The sequence below is a fragment of the Leptosomus discolor genome, chromosome 8 (assembly GCF_034619465.1).
Source record: "Leptosomus discolor isolate bLepDis1 chromosome 8, bLepDis1.hap2, whole genome shotgun sequence".
Classification (NCBI taxonomy): Eukaryota; Metazoa; Chordata; class Aves; order Leptosomiformes; family Leptosomidae; genus Leptosomus; species Leptosomus discolor.
This window is the reverse complement of record NC_141398.1, coordinates 57,843,389-57,861,441: the sequence shown is the minus strand read 5'-3', so window position 1 is coordinate 57,861,441 and position 18,053 is coordinate 57,843,389. Positions and strand designations below refer to the sequence as shown.

Below are 18,053 nucleotides of genomic sequence, written 5' to 3'. Positions count from 1 at the left end.
GGATAAGTTACCAGAGGGGAGTAACTACCGCAAAAATAGTTTCAGTTTGTAGCAGGAGTTAACTTCATGTGAAAACTACTCATACAAAAGCTATTTGTTTTCATTGCTGAAGAACGATCTGAAAAAGCACGGTGAATTGTTTCTGGTTTAATACAAATCACTTTCACATTTACTCTAGACCTCATTTTGCCATTTCCATAATTTGAGCTTTATCCAGCTAAATATTCACATGAGTCATGGTCCAGAACATTTAGTTTTCCCTTGACAGTGGTTTTCTAAGTACAGTTCTTTGTTTAATATTTCCTGACCTCATGTATATTTGACAGCCTCTAAGGAGTGTTATTCCTCTGGAAGTAATAAATGAATTCTATTTGTTATACTTTTATGTTTTCCCAAGAATTTCTGCCACAAGCAACTCAGGCTGCAATTGAGATATTAAAATTTCATTCTCAAGATTTCATCATAAGTCTTTGGCTTGAATAAAAAAAATATAGATACATCTGATTTTTATGTGCTGAGTACCTTAACACCCATGAACTCAGCACGCTCGAACGAGGGAGCAGGCAAGAACAGCTGCAACCGCTCCAGTGCACAGTCGTTGTACGAATAATACTCAGAACTACCACAATTATCGGAAAGTCATCAGGGACCGCAAATAAGATCTGATGTCAAAGCTACTGCAGTTGCTATTTATTGCCTCACAGGATACACAGACAATATCATCTTTGCTAAACTGATACCACTGAGCTCACGCACCGGAATTCTCCAGGAACAAGGTCCTCTGGAAGAGATGCTACTTACAAAAGATATCAATATAGGACCCCAGCTCTTCGAGGTCATCACGGCATCGGCGACAGCGTTTTTGGTAAGAACAGGGTCTTTGGCAAAAACAACTGTCTTTGCAAAAATTGCCTTTGGGAAATTTTATTCTGCCTTTTTAAACTTAACGTTTCATCAGATGCCTCCCCATCCCTGTGTTGTGATCACTGGAAAGGAGGCCTAACAACAAATATACCATTAATTTGGCAGCATTAACTACCTAAAGGTGGGTTTATTATGTTGTCCTGGTTTGGGCTAAATCAGAACTAATTCTGTTTTAGTGCTTTAACTTTTCAGTTAAGTCTCCTCTAACTACCAGCACTTTCTGAAACAGCAGCCTGTTTTTCCAGACAGTGACTGCTCCTAGCAGTGATAAGGCCTGGTGTTTATAGTTCGTACCAAGGACTGGTATGCAGAGAGGCCCTTGCTTATACTTGTTCTTATGGCGACCAAGGTCACTGCTAAATCTTGTACTGCGTGTTGGGGTGCCAGGAGTGAAAAGGGTCGCACCTACAGGGAGAAGCGAACTGGACAGGTGACCCAAACCTGACCAACAGAGTATTCCATCCCATAGACGTCATATTCAGCATAAAGCTAAGAGATCACAAGGGTCTCACTTTTTCGCTCCCTTCGCTCCCCTTCGCTCTTCTTCGATGGCCGACATCTGAGGAGGACTGATCCGTGCATCCCTGAATCCAGTGCCTGAGTCCAGCTCCTGCATCCCGTCCCTGTCTGCTGCCGAGTCCAGCCTGGGACTGCCCCAGTGCCAGCCCTGCAGTGTGGTGGTGACGTATTGTCATCAGGGTGGGGGGGGAGTTGGGTTTGGTATTGGTTTTGTATATATTTGCACATACTGTATATATTTCATTTTTTTCCTTATTCTTATTATTATCTTTTCTTTTATTGTTATTGTTCCATTAAAGCTGTTTTAGTTTTCTTTTCCAAACCGTAAAGTCGCTCTCCCTTGTTCTCTCTCCTTTTCCCTTTTGGGAGGGGAGAGGGGTTAGTAGAGAGCGTCTGTCATTCGTTAGTGGCCGGCCCAGCCTCAAACCGTGACATATGTTATATCATTAACTGGCACAAAAAATGAGCTGTTAAATTAATAGCCTTTTTGTCAAGTTGTTGAGCTCTAATCCTACGCCCCCAAAGGAAACAGGAACTGAGTCAGGCCTAAAGACACCAGCACCAGACATCTCCACCACGTTTCCACAAAGGCAAAGCCCATTTTGAGTTCCCTGGAAAACTGAAAATGTGCTGCTTCTGTACAAAGCCTGACCATGACTTACTGCTATATGAGGTCCAATCAGTCTGCACTGGAACTACATATCCCTGCCTTTTAAAGGAGTTCCATTAACTGTTTTAATTAAATTTATCTTTGTAAACGATTTCCCTCGATTTTAAGGAAAACAACAGGCTCTGTAAATTTTAAAGATTCTCCTTCTCTGTGTACTTTAAATGAACACTTTGTCAGTAAAAATCTAGCAAGAGAATCCAGCCTTCTACAGCTCCATTCATTTTAGTAATCTCTGAACATCACTGTGAAAGGATCATTAATCCTACCAGTCTTCCTTGCATAGCATTTTCTTTCAGTCCAGCCTCAAAAAAGGAGACAAAACCCTGCAAATTTTAAGTCACTCATTGTTTAACTATGCCATGCTAGGAAGCAAATGAATAACGGAAATGTTTTATCCTGACATGAAAAGAAATTCCTAAAGTTCTCAGAACATGTGTGCAGCCATTTGACACTTACTAAACACCGAAACAGCCTGAGGAACCATTTTGTCAGTCAGATCTGACTCCCCGCGTAACAACGCCAGTTAAACCAGTTCAGTGGACACACATTTGAAGTGGGATGTCAAAACATTCTAGGGCTTGTCTGTACCATAAAACGGAACAAAGTGGTGGGGTGTTTGAGCTAGAAGAGGCACCACTGAATCTATAAAGCGCCTTATCTAAACTTGCCACAGCTGGTAACAGCATGGTCACAAAGTGGTGAAGTCAAATCAGCAACGTCTTATGCTCAAGGTCAAGCTACACCGCCACCATCTACAAGAAAAAAGCTGGAGAATCAGGCCAATCCATAATGTTTTCTTGTTAAATGACGGAGAACCAATAAAGGCATGTGCATTGTCACCAGCTGAAGCCTGGAGGGCTTTGCATAACAATGATTTATCGGATTCAAAAAAGCAGTTATTAAAACACCAAACCTCTTGTAAACACGTCAAACAAATAAATGGGAGTTAATTTCTTAGCATTTTTCAGAACTGGAAGCCGTGTTTACTTCTAAACAGACAACAAAATTTCCCCAAACTGGCACTAAGTAGTTTTTTATTACTACCACATTGCTCCAAAAGGCACATTAATAATGCGAACGCCCCCCATCTCACATTTGTTACTAGTTATGGAAAAAGGCAGCGTGTGTCAGCGCATTGGATTGGCTTTCAGGTGAAATGAGACATTTGAGAATCATCTGCTGCTGATGGGCAACGTTCTTAATTTACCAATTCATATTTAATGTTTTCGTTAACTTCAGTTTAGATCTTATCTCAGCACACAATAACCAAGCCGTGTAAACATCCACTGACTTCACAAATGAAAACTACAAATGGGTAGTTTTGGTCTCTAAAGCCTATAAACGTACTCTTAGGAAATGCTTATCCTGCTTCCATCCCCACCGTGAAAATCCAGTCTACGAAGCTTTACAGCATCTTAAGGACCATGTCGCTAATCCGTGGCAGACCTAATGCATGCAAGTTTGTTATCTGTGCTTTCTTTCATGGAAATATGCCAAAATAATACACACTCCCTTTTATCATCAATTCACTTACATAACACTGCTGACTTCCAGCACTAACCTCTGATGCCCCCTTCCTACTGGGAGCCCCTCTGGAGCCAGATGGCCTGTCAGTGCTCCCCGGCCGGGCTTTACTGCTCATTTCCTTATAAATTCAACGATAAAAAGGAGGAAGGTCTCTTCAGGCAGCCCCGTTTCCCACACTAGAAAAATACACTTGTAATCTACCCAACGTGCAAAGTTATTTTTTAAGAGCATGAGCAAAAGTATTAAATCCCTGAGTGAAGAAAGCTTTTATTCTAAGCGTAAGATTACACGGAACCGTAATGGCCGGGGGGAGAAAAAAGATGTTTTAACAGCTTGCCCTCGCCCAGAGCTGGGCCAGCGCTCCGTTTGCAGGAGCCCTCGCCTCCCACGCGGAGCGAGCAGCCCCAGGGGCGGCCCACCGGCCCCTCACGCCCCGTTGCCCAACCGGGGGGCCGACACCCGCCGTGGAGGTGGCGGAGCGGGTCGGAGGCAGGGCGGGCCGGCAGCCTGCGGGACCGGGGGGCAGCCTGGCCAGGTGTGCGCGGGCCCCGCGCCCTGCCCAGGGCCGCTCTCCCCGCACACGGCCCGGTGCGGCGGGCAGCCCGCGGGGGGCGGCTGCCGGTGGGTTTTCCCGCCCGGCGCTCCCCCACCCCTCAGGCCCCGGGGGAGGCGAGGACTACACTTCCCAGAATGCCGCGCGGCCGTCTCCTCTCGCGAGAGGCGGAAGTGGCGGGGCGCGGCCCGGAAGCGCCGCTGCTGTCGAGCCGGGAGCCGGGAGCGCAGCGCCCGCCGAGCCGACCATGGCCGAGACCGACCCTAAGACCGTGCAGGACCTCACCGCCGTGGTGAGGCCGCCGGGCCCGGGCCCACCGCCTCGGGGGGGGGGGAGCGGGGAGCGTCGCCCCGGGGCGGCCGCAGAGCGCGGGACGGCCGGGCCGCGGCGTCCCTGCGGAGAGGCCCCGCTGAAGGGGGGGTGGGAGCTGCGGCCTCGCCCCGTTCGCGGGCCCTGGCGTTACCTCCCGAGGCCCGGCGCGGCCCAGTTTGGGTGACCCACGTCTGCCGGCTGTTGGAGGGGCTGCTGGGCTGGGGATGTCGCCTGGGCCCTCTTCCCGGGCCTTGTTACGAGCCGCTTCCCCTGCGGAGTTGTTTCTGCCGAGTCCCTCCGGGGCGGCTCGGTCCGAGCGCTGTTACAGCCGCGTTTGCCATCGCAGCGCTGAAGCCCCTCGCTGCCCTGAAGTGCTCTGCGAGGGCCACCTCCCAGGCTGGCTGTGCTGCTAGCCAGGGCGGCTGGGGCCTCCCTGCGGAAGGAGTTCTTTGTGTCTGGGGGGGGGATAAGGTGAAGAGCAAGGGTTTGGGAGCGTGGAGAGAAAGGCCGTTATTCTGATACCGAAAAAAGTGTCATCATGTGATTGACGTAGGATTCTGGAGGCAGCTGTGGTGGGTTTAGTCCTGGTTGTGGAATGCAGGCATTTTCTAGATCTTCAAATTGCTCACAGCGAGCCTCGGGTCTCCTGTTTGTACGTTCGTATATATCTAAAAATATGGTATTTAGATATGGAATTATACTGCAGAGTTTGTGCACAGATGAGCTCAGCAATGAAACAAAACATTGTACTGACCTTGTCCCATGGGATTAAAGACTGTAACAACCTCTTTAATGAAAAGAAAACAGACTTCTTTTTTTCTTTTCTGTTAGGTGCAGACATTACTTCAGCAAATGCAGGACAAATTTCAAACCATGTCTGACCAAATAATTGGAAGAAATATCCTTTTTTAAAGTTGGATAAGTGCTGTATGCTACCGAATCATAAGTATTTTGAAGTATATTTATCGGTGGGGTTTGTAAGATAAATGTAAAGTGACCAGAAGCATTTGAGAAAAGCTGTAGTAAAATAAAAAACCCAAACCAGAAAACCCAACCGCTGCTGGATTGCAGTTGTGTTCCTTAACTCCAGCGAACTTGATGACGTGAGCTGTCGAATTGATGACCTGGAGAAGAACATAGCAGACCTGATGATGCAAGCAGGGGTGGAAGAATTGGAAGGCGAGAACAAGACCCCTGCTCCTAACAAGAGTTAAAGTGAGAGGCTTGCTCGCCTTGAAACAGCCCCTCGGGTCGCTTGAAATGGCTGGGTGTGGAGTAGATGGGCTTGTTCCTTCGGGGTGTGAGGCAGCCTGGAACTCGTTAGGGTGTGGTGGCCTTGAGCCGCTCTCCTCAGCAGGCTCCTACCGCCCTTTTCCCTGAGGTTGTTGTACTGGGAGGAGAGTTGTGTTCCTCACGTCTGGTTATCTGTGAGGGGGTGCTCGAGCCCTCTGGTACCCTGAAATAACGACTCTGCAGCTTGGGAAGGAGGAGAGATGGGGAAAAAATACCGGTAACAAACAGAGCTGTTCTCTTTTTTTTTTTTTTTTTCTCTCTCGTCATACTTGAGGGCTCTGAAGGGGACCATGACCTCGTGTAGGTTACCGACAGCAGAGCAGGAAAGCTATAGGGTGAGCGTGGTGCTGCCCTCCCGTCTTCTGCTCTAGGCTTCAGCTCCCACTGAGCTCCCAAGGACGGTGCAGACTTGCTGCTGCGCTCAGGGGCTAAGAAGTTCATTTCTGTCCGTCAGCAGCGAATCCCTCCTGTGTCAGTTAGGAGCTGCTGGGAGGAGGTGACACACATCCCACTGCACAGTGGCAGGGCCCGACTCGGGCAGTGTCAGACCACACTCGGACGTGAGGCACGGCGTGTTCTAGGGCAGCACTCCCTGGGAAGAGAACGATAAATGCGATGGCATTCTGTGTTCTTACTTGATTTCTCAGTTGATTATCTGCCCCTGTGTTACACGCAGACGCTGGAGAAGGAACTGTTTGATCTGCTGGGCCAGCAGCAGCTCGGAGTCGAGCGCAAAGGCACGTGATGGGGTCGCAGCAGAGGCAGCGACTGCGGTTGCTGAGGGCGTTGCAGAAGTTGAGGCATCGTGAGGGGGCCAGAACCCTCCTGGCATAAACCAGGGGCGCGTGCTGTGCTTGCATGATACAGGAGCACTAAGATTTCCCTTGGGTTTGTGCAGGGCTTGATTGGGGCAGTCAGGGGAGGCAGCTGGGAAGTAAAGGACTAGCTGTGTGGTGTGAGATTCACTTTTGATTTGGAGGTGGCTGAGGCAGACGTGACTCGGCCTTTCTTAGGCTTGAAGTCCTGAGGCCGTGTCCAGAGAACTGCGCAGGCTGGGTGACAGGTGTCCGTTTGAGACAGGTGGAGGTCTTGCTGGTTAAGGTAGCTGTTTCTTGTGTCAGAAACACAAATTATTATGGGCTTCGTTGCCCCCAGTCCAGTTCCCTTAGCCTGAACCCCACAAATGGAAATTTCTGATGAGCATGATTCTCTTAATTCTTCTCAGCAATGTTATTGTTTTTTTAACTCTTTTTTTCCCCAACAGGTTGCCAGTAACTTAAGATGAATCCTGGAAGACTTTTTGTTTTTCTACAAATCCTTGGGATTACAGAAGAGCTTTTTGCAACTATCGTGTGTAAAAGCATTTTTATATTGTTACAGAGCTTGCATTCCTAATGTATATTGTATATTGTTAGGGATAGGTTAGTTTATATTTTGACTTGTGTACTGTAATTTCACTTTCTGAATTCTTGTTATGAGGATCAATTAGTTGTGTTATTAAAACACAGATCTTATGGATTTCAACTACTGTGAAGTCACTCTTTTCTCTTTCTGATACTTTTTGTAGACATTTCATATTTGACAGCTAAACATCCCGTCACACAGAAATCTCACCTTGTCCTGCGTAGCTTTGTGGAGTGAAGCTCGAGGCTGAAACTTGGCATTAGCCGTAGCTCTTAAGCACCAGTCGCTCCGCTCGCTGAGGGCCGTGTGGTGTTTCCTCATAAATGTAATAAGGTGATTTTGGAAACGTAGGACACTGAACATCAACATCATATTTCCTACTCCTGGTATTCCCTTACCTGTGTGTTGCTAGAACACGAACCAGAAATGGAGATTTAACATCAGAGACCTCCGTGCACAGGTCAGCAGCCACTGCCATTCGAATCTGTTCTATTTAGACAGACCAGGAACTATTAACTATAAATTAAATTATTACATATAAATCTCACTGGGGGATTTAAGTTTTTTAACACTGTAAAACTTTGAACATGGCCACGTGTCATTTAGCATCACCTCTGACGAATAACGATGATTAAAGTGGTACTGGACAGAGCAGGGCTGGGGTTGGGGGAGCGGCTGTACGGAGTCTTGCGGTTTGAATCACTGGCTCGTCGTCACAGCAGTTTGCTAACAGCAGTGATGAACTGGAACAACAAAAAAGGAGAGAAACCCATTAGAATTGTAAAGCCTTGCTTCTCTTTGACTGACAACTAGCTGGAACTGTTCAGAATTTGGTTTGGAGAGGTGTTTGTTTTTATAAGGATGCCTGCGTTTATGGGCCTCGAGCTTCCTGAGTTACATTGGAGCATTTTGGCAATGAAAAGCGTATTTGGGGGAATCTGTTCTGAGTCGCTTGTGAAGAAAAATGACCGGTGTTGGACGTTACTGACACTCATTGCAATGCTGCTGCAGCCTGACGTGCAAATCGAGGGCGGCACTGGGGCAGTCAGCAGTGACGTGTGGGCCGCGCTTCGAGCGCCACCGAATGAGCTCCGGCGTGCTGCGAAGGCAACGCGACGGGTCATTGCTCAAAACTGAGAGGGAACTGTAGTGAAAGCTCATGATAATAGAGGGTTTTTGTGAACATAGGAGATGTATCGATATACCTTGTAACACCAGCCTTAGGCTCTTTGTAATGTCATTTAAAAAAAATCTAATAAACTATGATGTGGTAACAAATAGTCAGGTCATGTGTGTTAAAGCGACATCTGGCATAAGTGTGTCATTATATGTGGGATTGTGTTTAGTTGCAGAAAGACTTTAGCACAGCTGCCGCTGCTAGACTATAGTCTAGAATATAGAATATGTTGTGTGTAATAAAAGGGAGAGTGTGATTCATGCCCTGTCAAATCTGGATTTTATTAGGTAATTACAATGTAGACCAGATTGATAGGAAAGCGTATTAAAGTGAAGGATCATTTTGTACGATAGGATATTTATATGTTTATACAACTGTAAATTCTGCCCTGGCCGCCTTCCTCCCGTGGGAGAAACGGTCATTCTTGAATTCACTTGCACTGCCCGCCGTACCGCAGCAGCAGGCCTGCTTTCCTGACGTTCATTGTGTCAGAATAACCTACTGGAAAAGTGTTTCAGCTTTAAGAAGCAGCGGGATTCTTCAAGTCATTGGAAAGATTCTAATCACTTTTCAGTAGGGATAGTTTTCCCTCATAACTTTAACACTTTACTGATTTTGAAAAGTAACAATTCTGTTCAAAACAAGCCTTTCGGACAGGAAGGTATTACTTGTAGCTCTTTAAATACTGCGTATTTTTGAGAAACGTGTTTTATTCTTACTCGGAACCAGTGATAGAGCTTCTACATATAAACAGCTTCCGCAAACGTACGTATAAAAGCCAAAGTACAATCCCTTTTGGCCACATTTTCTTGAAGTTTAACAGACAACGCAAAGCAGCAGATGACTGTTACTGTTCGCGTTACTTTACATGGATTTGATAACACGTTACAAAATAATAGTGTGGGGGGTTTTCCTAAGCATGCTGGTTTACACCTGCAAATGGTTGTCCCACTGGGCTGCCTCACTTGCAAAGGAAAGGATTGAGCTCTTGAGCAGGGACTGTCTTCCTTACCAGACCATGCAGAAAGCTGTTCCGTACGTTCATTTAAATCGAACTACGTGCTGTGCTCTGTTTAGAACTGTCGTTCGAGGCTGCAGCCTGCATGTTGTAGTTCGTTATCTCTATGCTGAAGTCTATATAAGCACTTTAAGAGAAATTTTCTGTTACCTGTCATCATGGTAACATACACTCAGATTTTATCCTTGACGTATTTACCTCCCACAGTTTATTTTCACAAACAGTTACAGATTAAATCCACCCCGCTCCGATTTCCTTGTGCTGGCAGGCGTGGTGGGTGCTGCATTTTCCAGTTTGCAGTTCAGAGCTGGTGGAACTTTGAGCAGACCGGCTGTAACTCACAGGCAGAGCAGACCCACGCGATGGCAGCAAAATTGTCTGCTCCGCCTGTGTGAGCGAGCCTGAGTGTCTGCTCACGTCGGCCTCCTGCCTACCTGCCAGAGGGGACGGGGCTCTGCTACGGTGAGTGCCATCTGGGAGCAGGTGAGATGATAGATGGAAAATGCACTCTTGAACTTGCTGCTTCCTTCATTCTTTCCTGTCCCAGCCCAAGCAAGTAAGGGGACAGCAAAGCTACTGTTCCTAAGTGAGCATGAGATATGGAGTCACGCAGAACAAGTGGAGAGGCCACAGGTCCTGCTTTTATGGGGGAGAGGAAGAACAGCTAAGGGTGGAGAAGACAGACCCCCCCCCCAAGCTCTCCATTGTCTCTGCTCTCACCGCTCACCACTTCTACTCCACATTCCATTACCACCATCCTCTTCAACCCCTGCTTCTCTTCCCTCTGACTCTTCAGAGCTCAGTTTCAGCTGTAACTGAGGAAAGAGCCATTGTTTCCAGACTGTCTCCAGGTAACTTCGAAGTATAGACACGCTTTCACAAAAAGGTATAGACCTTTTCACAAAAGGTCTACATTAGGAACAGCAAATAGAATTAGTTTTCTTCTGTGCCAGGGATTACGAGTGACACTATGCATATCTTCAACCACAGTTGTCATAGCAAATCATTAATAGCACTATTACTTTCTGTATGCTAGGCTTGAGAACCCAGAAACAAGCCAAAGATCTCAGGAGCTGTGTGGCTTGTGTATTTTGCGCTGGGCAACAGAAATAAATATGAAACTCCTGCCTCGTCCCTTCTGGTGTCTTAATTCCTATCTTTGTAGCAGGAATGATACCCTCTCAGTACAGAGGAACAATGTTACGATAAATCCATGGTTTGAAACACTTAGGCCCTCTAGTAAATGATCCAGAATTATGATATCCTTAAGAGGATTTTTCATCTGATCTCTGCGCTGAAGACAGCGTACGGTAAATAAGGCTGCATGCAGATAGCTCTTCAACTAACACCATCTGGTCCGTGCACCAAATGAAGCTGGTTATAGGCCACAGATACACACAGAACTACACCACTCGCTGCCTGCAAGGGCTGGTTTTGAAGCCCTCGTTGCCCTGAGCAGAACGCAGGTCCCTCCACTGCCGGGTGAGTACCATCGCCTGCAGTGCTGCCTGCTTTGGGACGGAGCTCATGGGAAATCACTTGGATGTCATCTTGCAATTCTCACAATCCATTGCTGGGTCCATTGGTGCCTTTCCTTAGATGAATGAGGCACAGGGAATTGCTTTGCCTGAGATGAGAATGGAAATCAGGAAGAGACCTAACCCGCCTGTCTTCCAAATCTGGAGGGGGCTGAAGTCACTCAACGGTGGTTCTTCCTCCAAACTTGAAAACTCATGAAATTAATTCCTTCCTGTTGTAAATACATTTGACACTGTGCCTTCAAAAAGAAAATAATTTTGATTCCGGATGGTTTTGCTGTGAAACACCTTTAACCAAGGCCAGAGACACTGTCCATCCTCTAAAATGACACCTGAGTCTGCCAGTTTTTTGGAGGTGTCTTCACATGGAACTATTTAATGAAGCTCTTGACTTTTCCTCAAGATTATAACTTTCTAGCAGATAGTGCCTTCTAGTGGGCACAGTCTCGCTGATAGAAGGAACACTACTTGGATTAATTATTTGGGTACCTTTAATGTACAAGTCGAGCTGTTAGGACTTCAATGAGCCACACGCTGTTTTGAAATGTGGTTATTACACAAGGCACTGAGGCTTTGTTTACAAGGAAGAAAATTAATAGGATACACAAATCCCTTCCTGAGCTTTAAGCCCTACTGTGTTTTGAAAAGACCTGGTGCTCGCTGAGATTTTTTTTCTGATTCCGATGTAGAGTTAATGAAATTGGGTCATTAGGAAAATAAAGCATGGGAATAGAAACTTATAAGTACTCTGAGATAAGAAAGGAGATATAAGAAATTCAGACAGGAATTGTCTGGCTGAAAAATGCACATGTATTAATAGAAAGTGTTCTTTTACATCGCTTTGCTACAGACTTGACATTTTTATTTATGAAGCTCTTGTAGTTTCTTCACTTTACAAAGCTGTAGAATATACACTCCTTGCTCAAGAGGTTAAACCCTGTTCAAAATAACAACTGGAGAAGTGATGGAGTTAAGTGTTTCTCAGGTCTCAGATTCACAGGTGTTCATATGACAAGTCTAGATCGAAGACCCGTGACCCTTTTGTGCAAGCCCCCACGGAGATACGGAAATATAGCAAAATAATCCATCCTCTTATGGGCAAAATGGAGAAAACAGGCAAAGGGCTGCCTGAAAAGTGAAGGCAAAAGAGATGAGAAAAATTACTTAAGGCTTCACAGCAGATCAGTGGCTGAGCCAGGCCTTAGATTTAAATCTTTCTTAGGCAACCTGTAAAAACCACTTGGGGCAGACTAGGTAGCACTTGCTGGTCTCCCAAGACGGGTAAGCAGGGAGGTGTACTTGCAAAATAAGGATCTGCTCCTTCACATCTGAATTCCTTCAGGAGTTTAGATCAGAAAAAAATATGTGCTGCATATCCTACTTGTCTTCAGCAAAAGGTATCCCAAATTTTGATGCAGCATAGCATCTGTTATATGTAGGTGTCAAGTGGATAAATGTTTGTCCAAATGCCGTCTCATGGGCACGTAGGAATGTCATCAGCTCGGGCTAGGTGGATTGCTGACAAAGACCCGTCTGGTATTCTGCCAGCTGACATTGCCAGCTGCTCGGGCTCAGAGTAATTCACCTGCAGGGCCCCTCAGTTTTACTCGTAACATTCCCCTCAGTCCCATTCCTCCTTCTCTAAGAACATGAACTTCCCAACGGACAGAAGTTTCTGATTCCCACCCAGCTCTGCTAAATATTTCACTTATTTCTGCTGCAGTTGTGTTTGGTGTTGAAGAGCAGATCCCTGTCTCTATAAAGCCTATTGCAGAAGCTTTTTGCATTTTAACCTGCACCACCACGCTGGAGGAGATCACCGAATTCAGCCGTTCTCCACTGGCATACAAGTATCAGTTCCCTAGGAGCACCACAGGAAGGTTTCCAGGAAGTTTTCGTTTGTTCATTTTTTTTACATGCACTTTGAGAAGCCAGGAGGCCGGGGAGATCCAGGACAGACATTGTGTAGTCTGGGAAAATTAAAGCAACCGATAACACAGAGGAAAAAGGGACAAACTTTAAGACGTGAGGCTAGCTGCTAGTTTCCAGGTGTCTAAGACACCACGTGTGAAGACTCTGTGTGATGAAGGGTCCACCACGGTCTGAGCTCTGACATATGACACACCCCAGTAGCAATAACGAAGGAGCACTCGCTAGCTTCCCAAGACGCTGCTTGGCAGCAGAAGAGCAATTCATTTAGTTTGCCAGCTGCTATAAACAGAAGTTTTGTGCCATACAACAGGTGCCCAAATCCGTTAGACTGGAAGAGGCTGAACCTCAGCCAAATCCTCTCTTCAAAACATGTTCACTCTAAAAAGCATTCCTTAGAGCTAGAAGGCAATGAGAAAAAAAAATCAAAGCGCACCTCAAGAGTTAAATCTCTAAGGCCCAGAAGGGCAAATGTCATTGATCTTTGCAAAGAGATTGATTCTGCAGGGATTTTGTTCACTCGTGAAGTACCAGAAAGAAGACCCTTCAAGGCTCCTCACCAGATCTTTTTGGAAAAAGCATATTAATTTCTTCCTGGCTCTACAAAGCAGTAAATGCAAGTGACTGGTTACCAAAGATAAAACAGCCTGAGTGCTTGCTTGCCTAAATGCGTGCTGAGATACCCAAGTACAGGACCTCTGTCACGTTATTATCTTTTTAAAAAACTACCTAGTTCCGACCAGTGAGTGATTGTTAATGAATGTTAATGTGGTACAAGGGGGAAAAAACCAAACCAAAACCATTCACTCTTTTCAGTGAAGCCAGCCCTCCTGCTATTGACACACAAAACATATTATAAATCAGACCAAATCTTCTTAAAAACTGAACAGGACTGCAAATGTTAAAATTAACAACAAACGCAATCAACATTTATTAGAAGGGATATCATTGGGATCGCCAACAAGTCAGGCAAAAAATTTAATCAGGTTCTTATCAGAGGGTTACAAGGAGATGTGTCATTTAATGAGTTCGAGAAGTGCAGCATGCAACTGAGAATTGGGTGCACCTTAAAAGACTATTAAATGTAGATCCTTGAACAGGATTCACTGCTCTGGAAATTATTTGCAGGTCCTTTTCCCAAATTATTAGTGTTATGCAGCTGTGTGAGAAGCTACAGAATTGTGCTCTTCTTCATGAGTGGCCCCAATTCTCACCTTTTTAACAGGTCATTTTAATAAAAAATATATTCAGAACCAGTACAGAAGCCGTAAGGAAGAGCTCTTCTGTTCTTTGAGTGTTGCAGGTGGCAGTGGAGGAGATGACTGGGGTACCTTTGATAATCTGGTTTTAAATGTCCTTAGTTTTATTTTTATTCAAGGTCTTCATGTTAACATTGTTTTTCTCCCAGGTCAGAGCCACTTTTAAATAAAAATCAAGGCAGCAGATAAGACTTTACTACTGAGCAACTGTGGAAGTGAATATGACTGTGAAGTTTTAAATACTTCACAGAGATCCCAGATATGATCAAGGACCTCCCCCCTACATCCCCATCGAAGACACTCTCTGGGATTCAAGGTGATTGACAAGTTAGATTATTAGTGCCAGTCATTAGCAAGGAATGTAATAAATTGTAGCCCTTAAAGGAAAGATCTGTCGCTGGTACAATAAAGATCTTTTTTAAATTCCATTTTGAGCACTTCTAAAACAACAGGCAACAGTAAACAATATTTAGCAGAATAACACCATCTGCCTTTGCCTTTTTTTTTTTTTTTTGTATCATCTTTCCGGTGTTTCAGGCAAGGATTTGGTTATAAATACTGACAATCGGCACTACAAATTATCATTTTCTGCTTTCTGAATAGTGAGGAGCAAAAAGAAATTAAGTGCAGATTTAAATCCCGTTTTTCTCACGTTACTGAGCTTGTGAGATGTGTTTCCAGATTAACCCGCTCCTGCCTCATGTTCAGGGGAGGGGCTACGGACCCCGCTGAGGCACATTCACTGCGGTCTGTAATTGGTTCTGCATTCGGTTGGGTCACCTGGAACTGGGGACAGCGTTCTGCCTCATGGAGATAACGGCGAGAGGAATGGCTGAAGGTGGAAAGCAAGACAAACCAGTCACCTTTGCCTCTTCATTTGGAGGCCCTTTATGTCCCAGTGCTCTTCCTCCTGAGGCTCGGACTAGCAGAAGTGGCCTGTTCTTCCAAACACTGCACAATTTACAGGAGCTCTGGGTTCTTCCAGTGATACAAGGCAACAAACAGAATGGAAATTTCTACCGTCTTTACATATTTGTAGCCTTGTTGATCCAGAGTGTTTTAGGAAATCCTGCTCCTGAAAGCACTGAACAAAATCACTCTTCACACATCACACAAAATTAAAAACAAATTTATTGAACCTGAGGCGTATTTAGAAATCAGGAAGCTCTTCCCGCAGTTATTTCAAAACATCTTTGAAACTACTCCATAGACTGAAGCTAAACAATTAAAATGCATAATCACATTTAAAAAGCAGCACCAAAAATGTAAGTCATTTTGTCACAGACACTGCTCCAGCGTGGTTTGATTATTTAACGTTATGCTCTAAAACCAATTTATACCCTATACCCTTGATCTCTGTTTCAATTTCAGAATGTTAATGCATGCACCATCGCTGTATTAGCTGATAGGGCAGAACAAATACTTCAGGAAAAGTCATGATTAGAATTTGAAATCTCTCTCAGCCATGTTGAATACCCAAAGGTACTCACCTCGCTGGCTTTTCCTGCAGGTTTTCCCCACTGGAACCCCATCTTTTATACCTGGGAAGAATCGTTATTTATATCAGTAGCAGGTGAACTTAGAGCCCTGTAGGCAGCATATAGGCGCAGTCGCTCCTGCCATGAACGCCAAAATTATCAGGCATCAACTAAATCTCTTCAAACTGGAGTTACTCAGCAAACAGCCTGTCTCTGCAGGCAGGGAGAGCAAGCAGTCGCCATGTACCGTGCTACAGAAATCTCAGGATCCAGACAGCCGAGTCTGAAGGTGCCAGAGGCTATTTGCTCTTTTTTCCTCTTTGCGTTACCTGCACTTCCAGTTTCTGTAAACTTTCCTCGATTCTTTGCGCTGACTTTGTTTCACTGTGTATAACCCTGCAACGAGAAGATATTAGGGGGGTTGGATCACTGAAGCACACCACATGTTTTGAAGCCTCTAACACAGCCCCAAGTTCCATTTATTCACTACTAAAAGAAACAACACGCTAGATAAACAAGGAGACAGAATCCCTGTTGCAGGATAAATTATTTTGTATTCCAAGCATTAGCAAAGAAATGAGTGAAATTTGAGGAGAAGCTTATTTATAGGAACGTGGCCGGCAGGCAACGTTAACACAGGGGCTACCATCCCCTGTATTATTAATGCTTTATTAATTGCATGCATACAGCTGGTAAAGTGATTCATTACCTTTTCTTGCTGAAGACATATTGTGTATAAATATAGTTCACTGTTGGAATATGCATTCCCAAGCATCTCAGACTAACTACAGAAGGGTATAACACGTACGTGCTCTCCTTGGAGAAAGCATGGGGAGGCAACTGTTCATGTTCTCCCCGAATTCCTCCAAGAAAGGAGAGATATTGCAGATGATTGCTTGAAAGGCACAGGGAAGTGGGGGTAGTTACAGCACGTGTATTCACGTCTCAAAAAACCCAGTTGGCATAGATGCAAGTCTTTGGCCCTGCAAATGAACACATAGATATGATTCAGTGCCAGTTACCCAGAGGGCAGCTGCCATTTCACATAGCAGAGGGACTTGCGCTGGAACTGGGATTTACAAGGCTGGTGCCTGCCTTGGAGAAGGCAGAAGTGTAGTGCAATGCTTCATGGTGGCACAGAAAAGACTGCCTGCAACAGGGCTGTCTCAAAAAACCTGCTAAATAAGCCTGATTCCTATAAAAAGGAGCAGGTAATTTGAAGGCGACAGCTTTGCCTAGAACTAAGTGAACAGATATTTTCACTCCAAATTCACTCTTAAAGATCTGCCTGGTGTTTGTGTAATGAATCTTCATTTTGAGGACAGAAAGCTTTCACTTTTGGTATCAGTTAGTCTTTTCCTTACTGTTTTACAGCTTGTCTCAGAAAAGGATGGAAATCGCTCTCTATAGCAACCTCTTAAAAACCACAGAAACAAGTGGCTCATTCTTGATAGCAACACCCACGTATTTTCCAAGGAAGGTTGACTAAGCAAAGGGACTGTGACACTTTGCAGAAGTTCTGCAGTTTCTCTTGTACAAGTCAGGAAGAGATGGTAAAAGTTGAGCGTTGTCCTTCAATTGCCCTTGCCTAAACAAAATGAACAGCTTGAGTGCCTATCATTAGCAAGCAGAACACCTCTGCGGGAGGCACACGGCTTGAAACCCAGAGAATTCTGCATGATTACAGCTAAGTAACTCCACAAAAATCAAGCAGAAAGTTTTCCTGAGGGAATTTATCTATGAAAAAATGTTTACACTAAGGTTAGCATGTATTAATTGAGTCTGAGTAGAAAAATTGTTATTTGGAGATAAACAGGGAGTTTCAGCTCTCAGAGGGAGAAAGGGGCGAGGGCACATGCCCTGACTGCAAGGACACCGATGATATATGCTTCACCTCAGGGTACGGCGAACAGTATCTCCAGCTCCAAGGTGATGGGTGAACACCCACTTCCAGCATTGCTTAAATATACAATTATTGCATGAAAAACTGAATATGAGCCAGCAGTGTGCGCTCGCAGCCCAGAAAGCCAATCACATCCTGGGCTACATCAAAAGAAGTGTGGCCAGCAGGTCGAGGGAGGGGATTTTCCCCCTCTACTCTGCTCTGGTGAGACCCCATTCCAGTACTGAGTCCAGGTCTGGGGCCCCCAGCATAAGAAAGACATGGACCTGCTTGAGGGGGTCCAGAGGAGGCCACAAAGATGCTCAGGGGGCTGGAGCACCTCCCCTGTGAGGACAGGCTGGGAGAGTTGGGGCTGTTCAGCCTGGAGAAGAGAAGGCTCCGGGGAGACCTTACAGCGGCCTTGCAGTGCTGAAAGGGGGCTACAGGAAAGGTGGGGAGGGACTCTGGATCAGGGAGGGCAGTGACAGGACAAGGGGTAACGGTTTCAAACTGAAAGGGGGGAGATTTAGTGAGATATCAGGAAGAAATTCTTCCCTGTGAGGGTGGTGA

The 18,053-nt window shown here is 45.5% G+C and overlaps 1 protein-coding gene across 1 annotated transcript; it reads left to right on the top strand.

Moving 5' to 3' along the window:
- The first annotated feature begins 4,410 nt into the window (after positions 1–4,410).
- Positions 4,411–7,322, top strand: HSBP1 (heat shock factor binding protein 1). Its single transcript, XM_086469228.1, has 4 exons — positions 4,411–4,485; positions 5,337–5,403; positions 5,601–5,720; positions 7,063–7,322. The coding sequence occupies exons 1-3, from the start codon at positions 4,441–4,443 to the stop codon at positions 5,717–5,719; spliced, it is 231 nt and encodes a 76-aa protein (XP_086325354.1). The 5' UTR covers positions 4,411–4,440; the 3' UTR covers position 5,720; positions 7,063–7,322.
- Positions 7,323–18,053: the final 10,731 nt, after the last annotated feature.